General features: G+C 44.9%; 1 protein-coding gene across 1 annotated transcript in view; it reads left to right on the top strand.

The window, feature by feature from the left end:
* The window catches only part of LOC144493038 (phosphatidylinositol 3,4,5-trisphosphate 5-phosphatase 2A-like), a 135,674-nt gene that overhangs the window by 10,479 nt on the left and 108,998 nt on the right, over positions 1-16,197 (top strand). Inside the window, exon 2 of the mRNA XM_078211851.1 lies at positions 1,692-1,870. Coding sequence (XP_078067977.1) covers positions 1,728-1,870 — 143 coding nt within the window. The 5' untranslated portion in view covers positions 1,692-1,727. The remainder of the gene's footprint in view (positions 1-1,691; positions 1,871-16,197) is intronic.

Genomic DNA, 16,197 nt, shown 5'->3' with positions numbered 1-16,197 from the left:
GGTGGGTGGGGGGGCGGGGGGGGGGGGGGGGGGGGGGGCTAGGGTTCAAGAGGACATTAAGAAGGTTGCCGGCGGCAATGACCTTGAGGGGTGGCGGTTGCCCCTGATGGGCCATGCAGGGACCAGCAAAGGAAGTTCTCCTCTCTTTCCTGAAACCAACCCACACAGCTGTAGCTGCTGAGCTTCCACTATGGTGTGGGCCTCTCCCCACCATGGGTAAAATATCAGCGGGGACAGAATGAGGTCCTTAAGCAACCAAGTGTTTGTAGCAAATAAAAATTGTATGCCGAAGACTTTTCATGAGGTTGCCCCTGGTCAAATACACAAACTTTATTATCAGCAGGCAAGTGGCAGAACACAGCAAGTATCTGATAGCAAATGCAATTCAGAGGAAAGCTGATTTAAGTTAGAAAGATTTGCACTTATTTCGTGCCCTTTTCTTGACTACCAAAGGAGATGAGGGGGAGTGGATAGGAAACTGGACTTGAGGTCACATTCAGATCAGCTGTGACCTTATCAAATGATGAAGCAGGCTCGAATGGGCAGATTGGCCTACCTCCTGCTCCTAATCCGTATGTTTGAATGTCCATATGTTCATGTCCAAAGATGTGTGGGTTAGGTTGATTGGCCATGCTAAATTGCCCTTTGTGTCAGGGGGATTAGCAGGGTAAATATGTGGGGTTATGGGGATAGGGGCCTGGGTGGGATTGCTGTTGGCGCAGGCTCGATGGGCCGAATGGCCTCCTTCTGTACCCTAGGGATTCTATGATTCTATGATCTTGGATGATCCAAGGTATTTTGCAGAACAATGAAGTACATTAAAAAAATCTTCCATGGGATGTGGGCATTGCTGACTAGGCATTTGTTGTCCTGAGTTACCCTTGAGAAGGTGGTGGAGAGCTGCCTTCTCAAACTGCTACAGTCCATGTGGTGTAGCTGCACCCACAGCACTGTTTTAGTGCTGAGGTACAGTCACTATTGTCCGATTAAGAAAATCAGCAGCCAATTTGAGCATAAACAGCAATATGATAGTGACCTTTTAGCTAAGGTCAAGCGTCAGATCAAGCGCAAGTTGGGGTGCATTGCCCTATGCTGAGAGTTTGGATCTTGTTTGTCTCTCTTGTGGTGACCATGAATTGGATTCAATTGGGATTTGAACTTTTTGAAGCAAGGAATGGATTTAGGTTTGCCCGGTCCACTCTGGGCATTGGCTTTGTAACTTTAAGATTGGAGTTTTAAAAAATGACCAGATGATCTATCATGGTGATAAGAACATAAGAACTAGGAGCAGGAGTAGGCCATCTAGCCCCTTGAGCCTGTCCCACCATTCAATAAGATCATGGCTGATCTGAAGTGGATCAGTTCCACTTACCCGCCTGATCCCTATAACCCCTAATTCCCTTACCGATCAGGGATGATGATGTTGCTGGTTGATGAATAGATATTGACTGGACACATGGATCTTTTATGTTCACCTGACAGAGAAGAAATCATCCAAAAGACAGCACCTCTGACATGCAGCACTCTTTCAGCAAACTAGGTTTTGTGCTGTGGATGCAACTTAAACTCACAACTTTCTGACTCCGAGGCAGAAGTGTTACCAACCGAGTGACGGCTGACACAACGGCAGCACTGACGCCTTCACCATTTTCTTCCCCTTGCTGATGGCTCTCTTCCTTTTCCTTTTCCAGGGTTTCACTGATCAGCTTGCGTTGGGTGTGGTCAGAATGTCTGCAGCAAGTCCGCCCTGGTACCATCTGGACATCAGCCGAGCACAAGCTGAGGAGCTGCTTGCCAAAGCTGGAATGGACGGGAGTTTCCTGGTCAGGGGCAGTGAGTCGGTGGCAGGGGCATATGCACTTTGTCTGCTGTAAGTATCCGGTAACGCTGGTGGAAGGATCAAGGGTGGGAGAGGAAACTTTCAAAGCAAATATTCTGATATCTTGGCCTCCAATTTGGGGTTTCTGGTTGCTGTTAGGATTGTAGTGAGAGTGGGTCTTCTCAGTTTTGATGAATGTTATTTTGTTCTGTTACGGATGGGGGAGAGTTAGGCAAATCATACTTCATTCCCCTCACCAACCGTCTGTAAGCAGAAGATGGTTTCAATTATTTTTAAAGTATGCTGTGTTTTCCCAAACATTTGATTTGTGAGATTCAAGTGACCAATAATCTATAGCAAATTTGTGTTCTTATACACACACGCACATGCGCACACATGCATTCACACACACGTGCACACACACACACTCACAGACTCACACACACTCACACACGCACACACACGCGCGCACACATGCATTCACACACACACACACATGCATACACACACACACTCACACACACATGCACACACACACACACACACACACACACACACACACGCACACACATGCACACACACACACGCACTCACACACTAAAAAGAGGGGATAGAAATAAGAATTTTACAACTAGTACAAGACCCACAGAAATGAATATTAGTTCAGGTGATTTCCACGATATTCTGCACCCTCTCCCCTCGTCCTCCCCTTTGCGCTCTATGAACAGTATGTTTTGTCTGCATAGCGCGCAAGCGCACAATACATGTGACAATAATCAATCAAACAAAACCAAGAATCTGGGAAGTCAAAATCCAGCAAGTGTTTCTCTCATGACAGAGTTCAGCCTGAAACGTATCAGGACAGGAGATGGCAACACAAAACTTCCTAAAATGAATGTAGCACAATGGGCTTTCTGTACTTTGGCAGGTGTTGATCAGAGACTTTGAAAATCAAGCAGCATTCAAGGAGTTCAGGGATGCTAACCCACTGCCTACTGAGCCAAGCTGCTGCAGACTTTCCCAGTTGATGTTGAAACAGCAGACTGAGGATTTCCCCGTTTCCATTGGTGGAGTAGGATTTCAAAATGGTCACTCAAGTCACATGACCTGCTTTCTTTACGGTGACTTCAAGAGGGATGTTTACTCAGTGTCTGGAACTGGTTTTGATTTCAGCACTGATAATGTCCTTGTCATTAGCTGTCGAAAGAGCTACCATTCGTATTGAGGGTTTGGTTTTGGGAAGCCATTGTCTCGGCAGACGCTCTCTGCTAGAAGGGTAAGCTTATCAGATGCAAATGATGTTGCTTTATCCCCTTAATGGTCCATTTTTAAGACCATAAGATATAGGAGCAGAATTAGGCCATTTGGTCCATTGACTCTGCTCTGCCATTCAATCATGGCTGATAAGATTCTCAACCCCATTCTCCCACCTTTTCCCCAAAACCTTTGCTTCCCTTACCCATCATGAACTTATCTATCCCTGTCTTAAATATACTCAATGATCTGGCCTCCACATCTTTCTGTGGCAACGAATCCCATAGATTCACCACCCTCTGGCTAAAGAAATTCCTCCTCATCTCAGTTCTTTACTCTGAGGCTGTGCCCTCGGATCCTATTCTCACCTACTAATGGAAACATCTTCTCCACGTCCACTCAATCCAGGCTCCAGGCAGATTTTGAAATTTACCTAGAGAGTCTCAGGTATAAGATGTGTCTGTTAGCAGCCCTATGGGTTTAACAAGTTTTGATCTGTGAGTCCCCTGATTTTGTGATTATATGGAGTTTGTACAATGATGTGTGAGATTTTGCAGTCTGAGAGAAGAATTATTTTGCTCTTGTAATTGCTGTTAGTAGCTTCAGAACAATTACGTGATCATGTGATTTGTAGCAACCATCTTTTTTGGTTTGCTAGAAATGGTTGAACGGCCTACTCCAACTACTATTTGATATCTTCTTATGTGCCAGCCTAATCTTTCTCAGCTGAGGGCAAATGACTGATTTTAGGGCCTCAGTCAATGTTAAGCTATGAAGTTCATTGGAAAGGAAATTCAAGAGGTGGAGGGGGTGCATAAGAGGCAGAAAATTCACTAGGGCCTGCTTAATGTCTTCTGCCAAAGTTGAAAGTTCAGGTCCATAAAAAAAAGACAAACAGAATGTTTGGTTTTAGAACATAGAACCGTACAGCACAGAACAGGCCCTTCGGCCCACGATGTTGTGCCGAGCTTTATCTGAAACCAAGATCAAGCTATCCCACTCCCTATCATCCTGGTGTGCTCCATGTGCCTATCCAATAACCGCTTAAATGTTCCTAAAGTGTCTGACTCCACTCTCACAGCAGGCAGTCCATTCCACACCCCAACCACTCTCTGCGTAAAGAACCTACCTCTGATATCCTTCCTATATCTCCCACCACGAACCCTATAGTTTTGCCCCCTTGTAATAGCTCCATCCACCCGAGGAAATAGTCTTTGAACATTCACTCTATCTATCCCCTTCATCATTTTATAAACCTCGATTAAGTCTCCCCTCAGCCTCCTCCACTCCAGAGAGAACAGCCCTAGCTCCCTCAACCTTTCCTCATAAGACCTACCCTCCAAACCAGGCAGCATCCTGGTAAATCTCCTCAGCACTCTTTCCAGCGCTTCCACATCCTTCTTATAGTGAGGTGACCAGAACTGCACACAATATTCCAAATGTGGTCTCTTTTATATCTCGAAGCATAGAATAGAAAAGCAAAATTATATTGCTGAATTTACAGAAGCCTTTGGAATACTGTGAGCAATTTGTCACTAAATTATAGGAATAAAGAAACAATGGAAAAGTTTAAATTCGACTCACTGGGATATTAGCAGAATTTGAGAATTACAATTGGTAAGAGAGGCTTGAGACTCTGTCTCCAGGATTTTCCCGCAAGTGTGGATTCATTCCAACAGAAGGACTGAGGCAGGATTTGTTACCCAATGCCCTAATCCCAAATCATTCGCTTGGCTTAATGTTCCTGCAAGCGCAGAATTCCACTGTGCTAACAAAGGGAATGTGCAGAAGGACACTGGAGGAGAACCCAATTCACTTTGTCTAACTCTGCCTCTCATTGTCCATCTTTTAATATTCCTTTCCTCCAGCAAGTTTTTAGTTCCCTTTCAAGATACGTGCTCTGTTTTTAAAACAATTTCAAAGAATCATAGAATCTCTACAGTACAGAAGGAGGCCATTTGGCCCATCGAGCCTGCACTGACCACAATCCCACCCAGGCCCTATCCCCGTAACCCCACATATTTACCCTGTTAATCCCCCCAAAACTAGGGTCAATTTAACATGGCCAATCAACCTAATCCACACATCTTTGGACTGTGGGAGGAAACCGGCGCATCCGGAGGAAAGCCATACGGACACGGGGAAAATGTGCAAACTCCACGCAGACTGCCACCCAAAGCTGGAATCGAACCCGGGTCCCTGCCACTGTGAGGCAACAGTGCTAACCATTGTGCTACCGTTTGCAGCATAAATTTCAACTTCTAACCATCCACTGTGTAAAGAAATTTAATTTAATCCCCGTTAAAAGTCTTCTTATGATGGTTTTAATTTTGATCTCTCTTGTTGCCCATCTTGCTGATAGAGTTAGGTGAGCATGACCCACATCTTCACAGCCCTTCATCAGCTTGAAAACCCTCTATCAGATCCCCAATCAATGTTCTCACTTCTGGAGGGGGGGATTTTCAGCTGGTGGTTCACCACGGGCAAAAATGGTGACACTGGTGGAAAATCCCGCAAGACCACGGGAAAGAGAATCTCGCCGGCGGCATCTCAGCCTTCCACCGTCCCCCCTCCCCCCGCACCCCCCCCCCCCAAACTACCCCAACCCCGCTAGTGACACAGTGAGGTTCCTGCCCAAACCCTCTTTGAAAACATCTAACGGTTCCAGACATGAACTTTTCCCTCCATCTCATTTGTGAGATGTAAGCATCAGATTTTGGGGGTAACCCAATGGTGCGCTGGGGAATCTCTCGTACCTGGCAATTGTCCAGAAGTTCTAATTTCCTCTGGATAATTGCGCTGGGCTGGGAACCATCTGACAGAAGCGACTTAAATCGGTAACTCTGGATGGTTCTGCCAGTTTTATCTGTAAGTTTCAATAAGATCCCCCCTCATCCTTCTAAACTCCAACGAGTACAGACCCAGAGTCCTCAACTGTTCCTCATACGACAAAGCTCTTCATTCCAATCATAATTGCTGTTGCACTAACTGAGATATTTTCTCTGGGGAATTGTAAACTGAAACCTCTGCTGTCTAAGCAGAGTATTGCCATGGTTGCTCTACAATGGAGATACTATTGTGGCCTAGTTTTGTATGACATTTACCATCAATTCTTTTTTTGGGCACAATACTTCCTGTATATAAAACAAAGATTGTCCACACTGATAACACTTTGCATTTCCTCAAACAATCATGAGCAGCAACTCCCCATTTGTTGATCGTTTTCTCTTCCATTTTGAATAGTCCATAAATCGGCCCATTTTCTTTATTCTCTGCGAAATAAATAAGCAATTTAGCCTCATCACAACCCCAACTTGCTTTATAGCTAATGTATGACTTTGGAGTTGCAATCCACCTTGTTGCGTGGGCAAACAAAGCAGCCAATTTCTCCTCAGTGAAGTCCAGTGGAGAGTGAGTGAATAAGATAGAACTGAAGTGAGGTAGAAATATTAACCGATATGCTGAGGGAACTCTTTACTCTTCTGGAATGCTGTCTTTGGATCTTTTACACCCTAAAACAAGGGCTTCAGTTTAGCACATCATCTCAGAGAGAGTGGGCAGGATTTTATGCCCTCGTTCATCCCGAAACAGTAAAATCCCGCCCGAGGTCAGTGGACCTTTCTGCTGCCCCTTGCCTGCTCCAATTCCCATGGTGTGCGGCACGGTAAAATTCCAGTCAGCATCTCTAACAATTTTCAATATTGCACGGCTGGAATTCTCCTTGGCTGAGATTCTCCAGTCCCACTGCAATGAGTGGAGGTGTGGCTGTGTGCCAAATTCTCCATTCTCGCTGGCAGCAGCGGCAGGGAGTGAACGGCTGGAGAATTCTTGTCCATATTCCTATACATCTACAGTCTCTAGAGGTGAAAGTGCTCTGAGAAAGAAACCCTACAGTGCAGAAAGAGGCCATTTGGCCCATTGAGTCTGCACCGACCACAATCCCACCCAGGCCCTACCCTCATATCCCTACATATTTTACCCGCTAATCCCTCTAACCTACGCATCTCAGGACTCTCAGCGGCAATTTTTAGCATGGCCAATCAACCTAACCCGCACATCTTTGGACTGTGGGAGGAAACCGGAGCACCCGGAGGAAACCCACGCAGACACGAGGAGAATGTGCAAACTCCACACAGACAGTGACCCAAGCTGGGAATCAAACCCAGGTCCCTGGAGCTGTGAAATAGCAGTGCTAACCACTGTGCTACCGTGCCGCCCCTCTTCTCTGCACTGTGCGGGTACTCTGGAGTAGAAAGCTCAATCAAATGACTGCAAGTGTTTTACTTGCTCTTGAATGGAAAGGATGTGGTCATTTTAAAATGCGTCGAATGTTGCTTCCACTTAACTGTTTCCACGCTGGCTACCCAAGTTGTTATATTTTGGCTAAAAGTTTCCATGACTCAAGCTATTGGTTAACAGTGTCAAAATCTTTTACTTTGCAATCATTTTGGATGTGAACTTGATGAAAAGCGAACAAGAGAAACAAAACCACTCCTTTTCACAATTAAATATTCACAGAGCAGTATCTAAATTGCATTCTAGTAAATACTTCAGTTCTTCAATATACAATGACAAGAGCAATGCCAAATTCGAGTGAGGTGCATCAGCTAAAGTGACTTCCACCCTGTTTCACAGGCATATCTCGCCTCTCTGCATGCTTTTTGCAGAGTGCATTTGGTTTAAATTACAGTTGAACTTATTGACTAAAACCACAATCATATTCTGTTGGAAGAAAATGAACAGTAACTTGTATCAAACTGGCTGGTAACTGGATCAGAAGCATCTGATGAAATTAGTCTCTTGCACGCATGGTGTAGGCCTCAGCTAACCCCTTGTAGGTTAACCTTGCTAACTGGAGCTCTGAGCTGCAGCATCAGAGGGTAGCTGTGTGCGACCCACAAAACATTGCAGAGCCACAAACTGACAGGCATTGGGCCAGACCTGGTTTTATCAGTGGAGGGTGTGATCAGCAACAAAAGATATTTAATCACAGAATCTCTACAGTGCAGAAGAGGCCATTCGACCCATCGAGACTGCACTGACTTTCTGACAGAATATCTTACCAAGGCTGTTTCCTCCGCTCTACCCCTGTAACCCCCACACTTCCTATGGCTAATCTATCTAACCTACACATCTTGGGACACTAAGGGGCAATTTACCATGGTCAATTCACCAAACTGACATATCTTTGGACTGTGAAAGGAGACCCGGGAATCCAGAAAAACCCACGCAGACAATGGGAGAATGTGCAAACTCCACACAGTCACCCGATGCTGGAATTGAACCGAGGTCCCTGAAGCTGTGAGGCAGCAATGCTAACCACTGTGCCACCTTGCCACCCATAAATCAGTTGCCACTGGTCAGTAAATATATAAATAAGAATAATTAAAAACTCTTGTTCCTCTGTGGCAATGATGGCTGCAACAGTTCAACAAACATCATTATGAAGTGCTTCGAAAGCTTTATCGTGGCACAAATCAATTCCAGCCTCCCAGATTACCTGGACCACTGCAGTTCACCAATCGCTGCAATAGGTCCACAGCAGACGCCATCTCCCTGACCTTGCACCCAACCCTGGAACACCTGGATAACAAGGATACCTTTGTCAGACTCCTATTTATTGACTAAAGCTCGGCCTTCAACACCTTTATTCCTACAAAACTCATCTCCAAACTCCGTGGCCTGGGGCTTGGCTCCTCCCTCTGTGACTGGATCCTAGACTTCCAAACCCACAGACCTCAATCATTAAGGATAGTCAACAACACCTCCTCCACGATCATCCACAACACTGGTGCCCCACAAGGCTGTGTCCTCAGCCCCTTACTGTTCTCCTTATACACCTATGGCTAAGTGGCCAAATTCCCCTCCAACTCAATTTTCAAGTTTGCTGATGACATCACTGTAGTGGGTCGGATCTCAAACAATGAGATGAGTATAAGAAAGAGATAGAGAACCTGGTGAACTGGTGCAATGACAATAATCTCTCTCTCAATGTCAACAAAATGAAGAAGATAGTCATCGACTTCAGGAAGCATAGTGTAGGACATGCCCCTGTCTACATCAACGGGGACGAAGTACAAATGGTCAAGAGCTTCAAGCTTTTAGGTGTCCAGATCACCAACAACCTGTCCTGGTCCCTCCATGCCGACACTATAATTAAGAAAGCCCACCAACGCTTCTACTTTCTCAGGGGGCTAAGGACATTTGTCCACTACGACTCTCATCAACTTTTGCAGATGCACCATAGAAAGCATTCTTTCTGGTTGCATCATGGTTTGATATGGCTTCTGCTCTGTCCAAGATCGCGGGAAAGTACAAAGCATCATGAACGAAGCCCAGCCCATCACTCAAACCAGCCTCCTTCTATTGACTCTGTCTACACTTCCCGCTGCCTCGGAAAAGCAGCCAGCATAATCAAGGACCCCATGCACCCAGATATACACTCTTCCACTTTCTTCTGTAGGGTAAAGATACAAAAGTCTGGTGTCAAGTACCAACCGACTCAAGAACAGCTTCTTCCCTACTGCCATCAGGCTTTTGAATGGACCTTCCTTATATTAAATTTATTTTTTCTCAACACCCTAGCTATGACTGTAACACTAAATTCTGCATCCTCTCCTTTCCTTCTCTATGTACGCTACGCTTTCTCTGTATAGTGTGAAAGAAACAATATTTTTCACTGTATACTAATACATACGACAATAATAAATCAAATCAAATCAAATGTCCTGGCCACAAATCTGATGGCATGGCTGTTGAACTATTGGAGTAGGTCATTGTTCTGAAAGCCTAAACTGACCTATCTTCCCAAGTAGGGTAATGATCCTTTAAGGCTTACATTTTTCTTTTTCTCACTGGATTTGGGGTCCATTAAACAGCAATTTGTAGTTATATATTGTCTTTCATGTAACTAAATGTTTATCGCTGAAAACAAGACTATTTTGTCAAACCTTTTCATCCTGCACTCAACAGAACACTCACAAAATACAATGCAAGGGAAGGCAACAATTTTATACTGTACGAGGTGATTGGTTGGCAAGTGAATTCTGATTGGTAGAGGTGTTGCTATGGAAATACACTATTTGATGGTGACTGAAAGTGAACAGCCAAGCATTATTTCAAATGTAAACCAGGCAACTTGATTCTAATTGGTCAAGACATTGCCCTGAGGAATGAACCAGTGAATGGCTGTCATCTATTTTGTTTGGCTGAAATAGGGGCAATGTGTGTACCTGCTCTTTCTGTTTGCAAAGAACATGGTCCTGTGAATTGATATATTTAGCTTCCAGTACACCTAAATGTGCCACACTGTGAGCCTGACTGACAATAATAAATTAGTTATCAGCACAATTCAATGAAGAATATTTTGCAAATGTTGTTTAATTGCAGAACCACATCTAATGCCTGATGCATTCTCCATGACAATGCATCTACTAACCAGAGACGACTTTCCAACCAATCAGCAACCTCTTTAAATAGAGTATGAAATTGTCGATTTTCCTTATATTGAATTCTTGCGAATGTTCTGATGAATGCAAGATGAAAAACTGACAAAAATGTCTTTTTTTTCTGCAATACTCAAGTTCTGTGATTCCAAACAACTATGTGTAACAAGAGTGCCAAAGCACATCATTGGAGCATTATCAAACAATCTTTGTAATTAAGCCAATTAAGGGGAAGAGGTAGATTTTATGGAGTATCTTAAATGAAAGGAAACAAACAGAGGTTTAGCAAAGCAGTTGTGGCTTATTACATTTTTTAAATCCCTTAACAGTGAGTGTCATTGTTTAGGTCGGCAATTTTGTTGCTCGTTCCTAAGTGCCCCTGAGAAGGTGGTGGTGAGCCGTCTTCTTTAATTGCTGCAGTTGATAGGGTGCAGGTACAGCCACAGTGCTGTTAGAGAGGGAGTTCTAGGAATTTAACCCGGCGACAGTGAAGGAACAGTTCCAAATCAGAATGGTGTGTGGCTTAGAACAGAACTTGCAGGTGGTACTATTTCCATGCTTTTGCTGTCTTTGTCCTTCTAGGTGGTCCGTGCTGTTGAAGGCACATTGGTGAGTGGCTGCAGTGCATTCTGTAATTAACCTACCTGCACAATATTCCTAGGTACTGCAGAGCACTAACTTGTTATCTACTTGGCTGCTTGCACGCTGGTCTATTCCTGCGCTCTGAGCAACCTTTGACTGCACTCAACCCAGATTGGCCCAAACCGCTCACTGCCCAAAGAACCCTACCAAAATCTGACAAGGTGCAAAGTCTGGCACAGCCTTGTGGGTGGCACAGTGGCAAGCACTGCTGCCTCACAGTGCCAGGCACCCAGGTTTGATTCTCAGCTTGGGTGACTGTCTGTGGAGTTTGTACATTCTCCCCATGTCTGCGTGGGTTTCTTCCGGGTGCTTTGGTTTCCTCCCACAGTCCAAAAATATGTGGGTTAGGTTGAATGGCCATGCTAAATTGCTCCTTTGTGTTAGAGGGATGTCAGGGGGAGTAGTAGTGTTTGTTACCTCCATGCTTCAATTCTCCACTGCCCACTTCTCCCCATTCCAAGCTGTATGTTTACAAATCTTTTCACAGCCATGCTGCACCTTGGCACAGTAACCATAAACCTTAACAAGTGCCCTTTTGGTCCAGTATTGTGGTTCCCTGTGCTTTCCCTCACTCCCCATCTGTGGAAAAGTCTTCAGGTATTAAATCATAGAATCCCTATACTGCAGAAGCAGCCCATTGAGTCTGCACCAACTCTCTGTCAAACTATCTTACCCACTCCCTCTCTCCACCCTATTCCTTCACAATGCTCCGAAAGCTTGTGATTTCAAATAATCCTGCTGGACTATAACCTGCTGTTGTGTGACCTCTCATAGGTGGAGGATGGAGAAAGATGGTCAGAAAGTCATGGAATACAGTGGTTTCGGTGGAAAATATTGATCAGCTGGCATCAGATAATAAATAATTTGGGTTAGATAGATACCCCGGTGCCTTATCCCAGTGGCTGGGGTGCAGCAGTTTGAAAACTTAGGGTACAGTCCCCGATAAGGTACATTAAAGAGTCTGTGGATGAAAGGGAGCTAAATGGCCTGGGTGTTATTTATGGGGAGGTGATGGCCTCATGGTATTATCACTAGACTATTAATCCAGAAACTCAGCTAATGCTCTGGGGACCAGGGTTCGAATCCCACCACGACAGGTGGTGAAATTTGAATTCAATAACAAAAAAATCAGGAATTAAGAATCTACTGATGACCACGAAACCATTGTTGATTCACATAAAAACTTATCTGGTTCACTAATGTCCTTTGGGGGAAGGAAATCTGCCATCCTTACTTGGTCTGGCCTACATGTGACTCCACAATGTGGTTGACTCTCAACTACCCTCGGGTAACTAGGGATGGGCAATAAATGCTGGCCAGCCAGTGACGCCCATGTCCCACGAATGAATAAAAAAAGATCTGGCTGAGTTAAAATGGCTTCATGTTATGAACTTTTGTATCACGTTATTGAAAATTGTAATAAATTTGGAATGTCTCATTATCATGGTTGTGGAAAATCAAACCTTTGGTTCAAATGCCTTTTTAAAAATATTCAGATTAGTGACATATGATGATGTAAATTGGAATGGGGAGATATGATTTTGTTCCTTTACTCTCTCATGGGATATGGGCATTGTTGACAAAGCCAGAAATTGGGTGGAAACCGGAGCATCCGGAGGAAACCCACGCAGACACGGGGGAGAATGTGCTAGTTTGTTTGGGAGGGGTATTGTAAGAATGGATAGAGGAGATTTACCACAGTGGTAGCAGGGTGGAGGAACTTTCGATGCTGAGATGGACAGATTTTTAATCAGTAAGGGAATCCAGGGTCATGGGGATAAGATGATAAAGTGGAATTGAGGATCATTATATCAGATCAGTCATGAACTCATTCATAGAATCATAGAATCATAGAATCCCTACAGTGCAGAAAGAGGCCATTTGGCCCATCGAGTCTACACCAACCAAAATCCCACCCCGGCCCTATTCCCGTAACACCACAGTTACCCTTGCTAATCCCCCTGACACTAGGGTCAGTTTAACACGGCCAATGCACCCTAACCCGCAAATCTTTGGGCTGTGGGAGGAAACCAGAGCACCCGGAGGAAACCCATGCAGACACGAGGAGAATGTGCAAACTCCACACAGACAGTGACCCAAGGCTGGAATTAAACCCGGGTTCCTGGTGCTGTGAGGTGCTAACCAATGTGTCACTGTGCCGTCCCGTTCATGAAGGAGCAGACTTGATGGGCTGAATGGCCTACCTTTGCTCCTGTGTCTTATGGATTTCAGCTATGGGGCCAGATTGAAACAAAGATGTTTCAGGAGAGAATTTACTGGCTTTGGTGAAAAATACAATAGATTTTGATAGTATTGATGGAGAGAACCCACTGGCAAGAGGATCACTAACTAAAGACACAGATTTAAAATAAATGGCAAACGAATCCAATTTAGCAATTTGGGTGAAATCCAAAACAAAGGAAATGCAGAGGAAAACTCCATCTATCCTTTTCCAACAATGTAACAAACCCCAGACCTCAATGTTGAATGTTTTATTTCTTACTGCACCCTGAGTCAATTGTAATGTCAATTGATCTGAAGAAAGGGTATTATGTATCATCGGCCTCTGTTCAACAGAAATTGTTTTCAGATTGTCTCAGCCCATGAGAGATTGAGAGGTAATTCCCCAGCCTCCCAGTCGTGTCTTTCTTAGCGGTGGGAGATGGCGTGCTGTTCTCCAGCAGCGAGGATTTCTGATCCCGTCGCTGTCAATGGGATTCCCCATTGATGTCACACAATGATCCCACGAATCCCATGGGAGGGGGTGCGTTGCCAGTGGGATTAGAGGATCCTATTGCCACAAATGGCTGGAGAACTTCACCCCCCCCCCTACAACCCCAACCCTCCTTCTCCCTGCCCCCCACCAAGTTTTCATCGCTTACAAATTTGGGCAGGATTTGAACTCAGCTCCCAAAAGGGCACTGAGTTCCCCATGGAACTGACTGACCTCGGAACCATGTTTCAAGGAGGATTCTATTTGAAACACATATGCTCTTGATAATCCAAAAGGAGAAGGAATAGGAACAGAAAGTGCTGGACAAACTCAACAAGTCTGGCCATCCATGGACAGAGAAACAGATTTACCATTTCAAGGTGAATACGAACTTGCCATTTTAACCCAACATCTTGCTCTCATGCTCACACTTCAGTCCTCGGCCTGTTGCAATGGGTGTCACTAGGGGAACAACACAAGTGACGCCCAACAAGTGACAAGTTGGGTGTCACTTGTGTTGTTTCCCCAGTGATGCCCAACACAAACTGGGGGAACAACACCTCAACTTCCGATTAGCCACTTTCCAGCCCTTTGGTCTCAATGTTGAATTCAACAAATTTCAGACCATGAACTCTGTTCTCCATTTTGATTTCCCCCTCCCCCAAGAGCCAGTCAATGTCTTTGTTTTCATGTGTTTGCTTTCAGAGAGAGCTGTTCATTATTCTGCCATTAACACTTATTCTGCATCAGTGTTATGTCTCTTTGTTGCAGCCACTACCACTCCCTTTGCCTTCTGTTCTATTATAGCTTTGTTATTCAATCTCTCCCGCCTCCTATCCTACCCCAGATATTCATAAACCCCAATATATTTCTACCTCACTTCAGTTCCAAAGAAGGGGTATATTCGATTTGAACCTTTAACTCTGGGTGGGATTCAGGTCAGGTGCTTCTTGCATATTGGTGCAGACTTGAAGGGCTGAAGGGTCTCTTCTGCACAGTATGATTCTATGATTCCAATATAGAAGGTACTAGAAGCACTCAACAGGTCATCATAGAATCATCGTAGAAATCCTACAGTGTAGAAGGAGGCCATACGGCCCATCGAGTCTGTACCAACCACAAACCCACTCAGGCCCTATTCCCATAAACCCACATATTTATGCTGCTAGTCCCCCTGACACTAGGGTCAATTTAGCATTGCCAATCAACCTAGCCGTCACATCTTTGGACTGTGGGAGGAAACCGGAGCACCCGGAGGAAACCCACGCTGACACGAGGAGAATGTGCAAACTCCACACAGACAGTGACCCGAGGTTGGAATTGAACCTGGGTCCTTGGCGCTGTGGGGCAGCAGTGCTAACCACTGTGCCTCCATCCATAGAACAGACACATTACTATGTAAGGCACAGCTCCTTCAACAGAACGGAAAGACATCAGAGCATTTCAAAAGAACAAAAGGGGCAAAGGAGAGAGAAATACGCAAAGACTCAGAAAGAAACTACAAAGCCCTTATGCGGAAAAAAGCGGATGGGTAAATAGCTGAACTGATGTAAACATGAAGCAAATGGAAGCTTAATGAGAGGAATCAAAGCTCATAATGATACTGAATGATGAAAAGAATGTGTGAGGGAGGTGAGGCTGTTCGAAATATAAGCACAATAACTGCAAAGTGGCCGATTAGCTGTGAGAAGAAAAAAAAGGTCAGCACCAAGAGTGTGAGTTGCCCTGTGCTGTTCAAACGCAAACACCAGTTTCCCACCTGAAATGTGGCATCTCTGACAATAGTTCCAGCAAAGGTGAAAGTAGGAGCTGTAGATAAGTTCTAAGGGTCCCAAAATTGGATTAATGCCGATAGGCTGTTTGAGGCTAAAAGAACAAAGAAAAGTACAGCACAGGAACAGGCCCTTCGGCCCTCCAAGCCTGCGCCGATCATGAGGCCCTAACTAAACTAAAAAAAAACCTTTTGCCCTTCCTCGATCCATATCCCTCTATCCCCTCCCTATTCATGCACCCATCCAGATGCCTCTTAAATGTTGCCAATGTGCCTGCTTCCACCACCTCCTCTGGCAGTGCATTCCAGGCACAAACCACTGTCTGTGAAAAACTTCCCCCACACATCTCCCTTAAACATTCTCCCTCTCACCTTGAACCTGTGCCCCCTTATAATTAACACTTCCATCCTGGGAAAAAGCCTCTGACTATCCACCCTGTCTATGCCTCTCATAATTTTGTAGACTTCTATCAGGTCTCCCCTCAGCCTCCACCAAGGTTGGTGAAAACGCTTGGTGGCTTGAGAAGTTAGGCTGGTGAAGTTCGCAGAAGTT

The sequence above is a fragment of the Mustelus asterias genome, chromosome 4, assembly GCF_964213995.1.
Source record: "Mustelus asterias chromosome 4, sMusAst1.hap1.1, whole genome shotgun sequence".
Classification (NCBI taxonomy): domain Eukaryota; kingdom Metazoa; phylum Chordata; class Chondrichthyes; order Carcharhiniformes; family Triakidae; genus Mustelus; species Mustelus asterias.
This window is presented reverse-complemented; position numbering and strand designations above follow the sequence as displayed.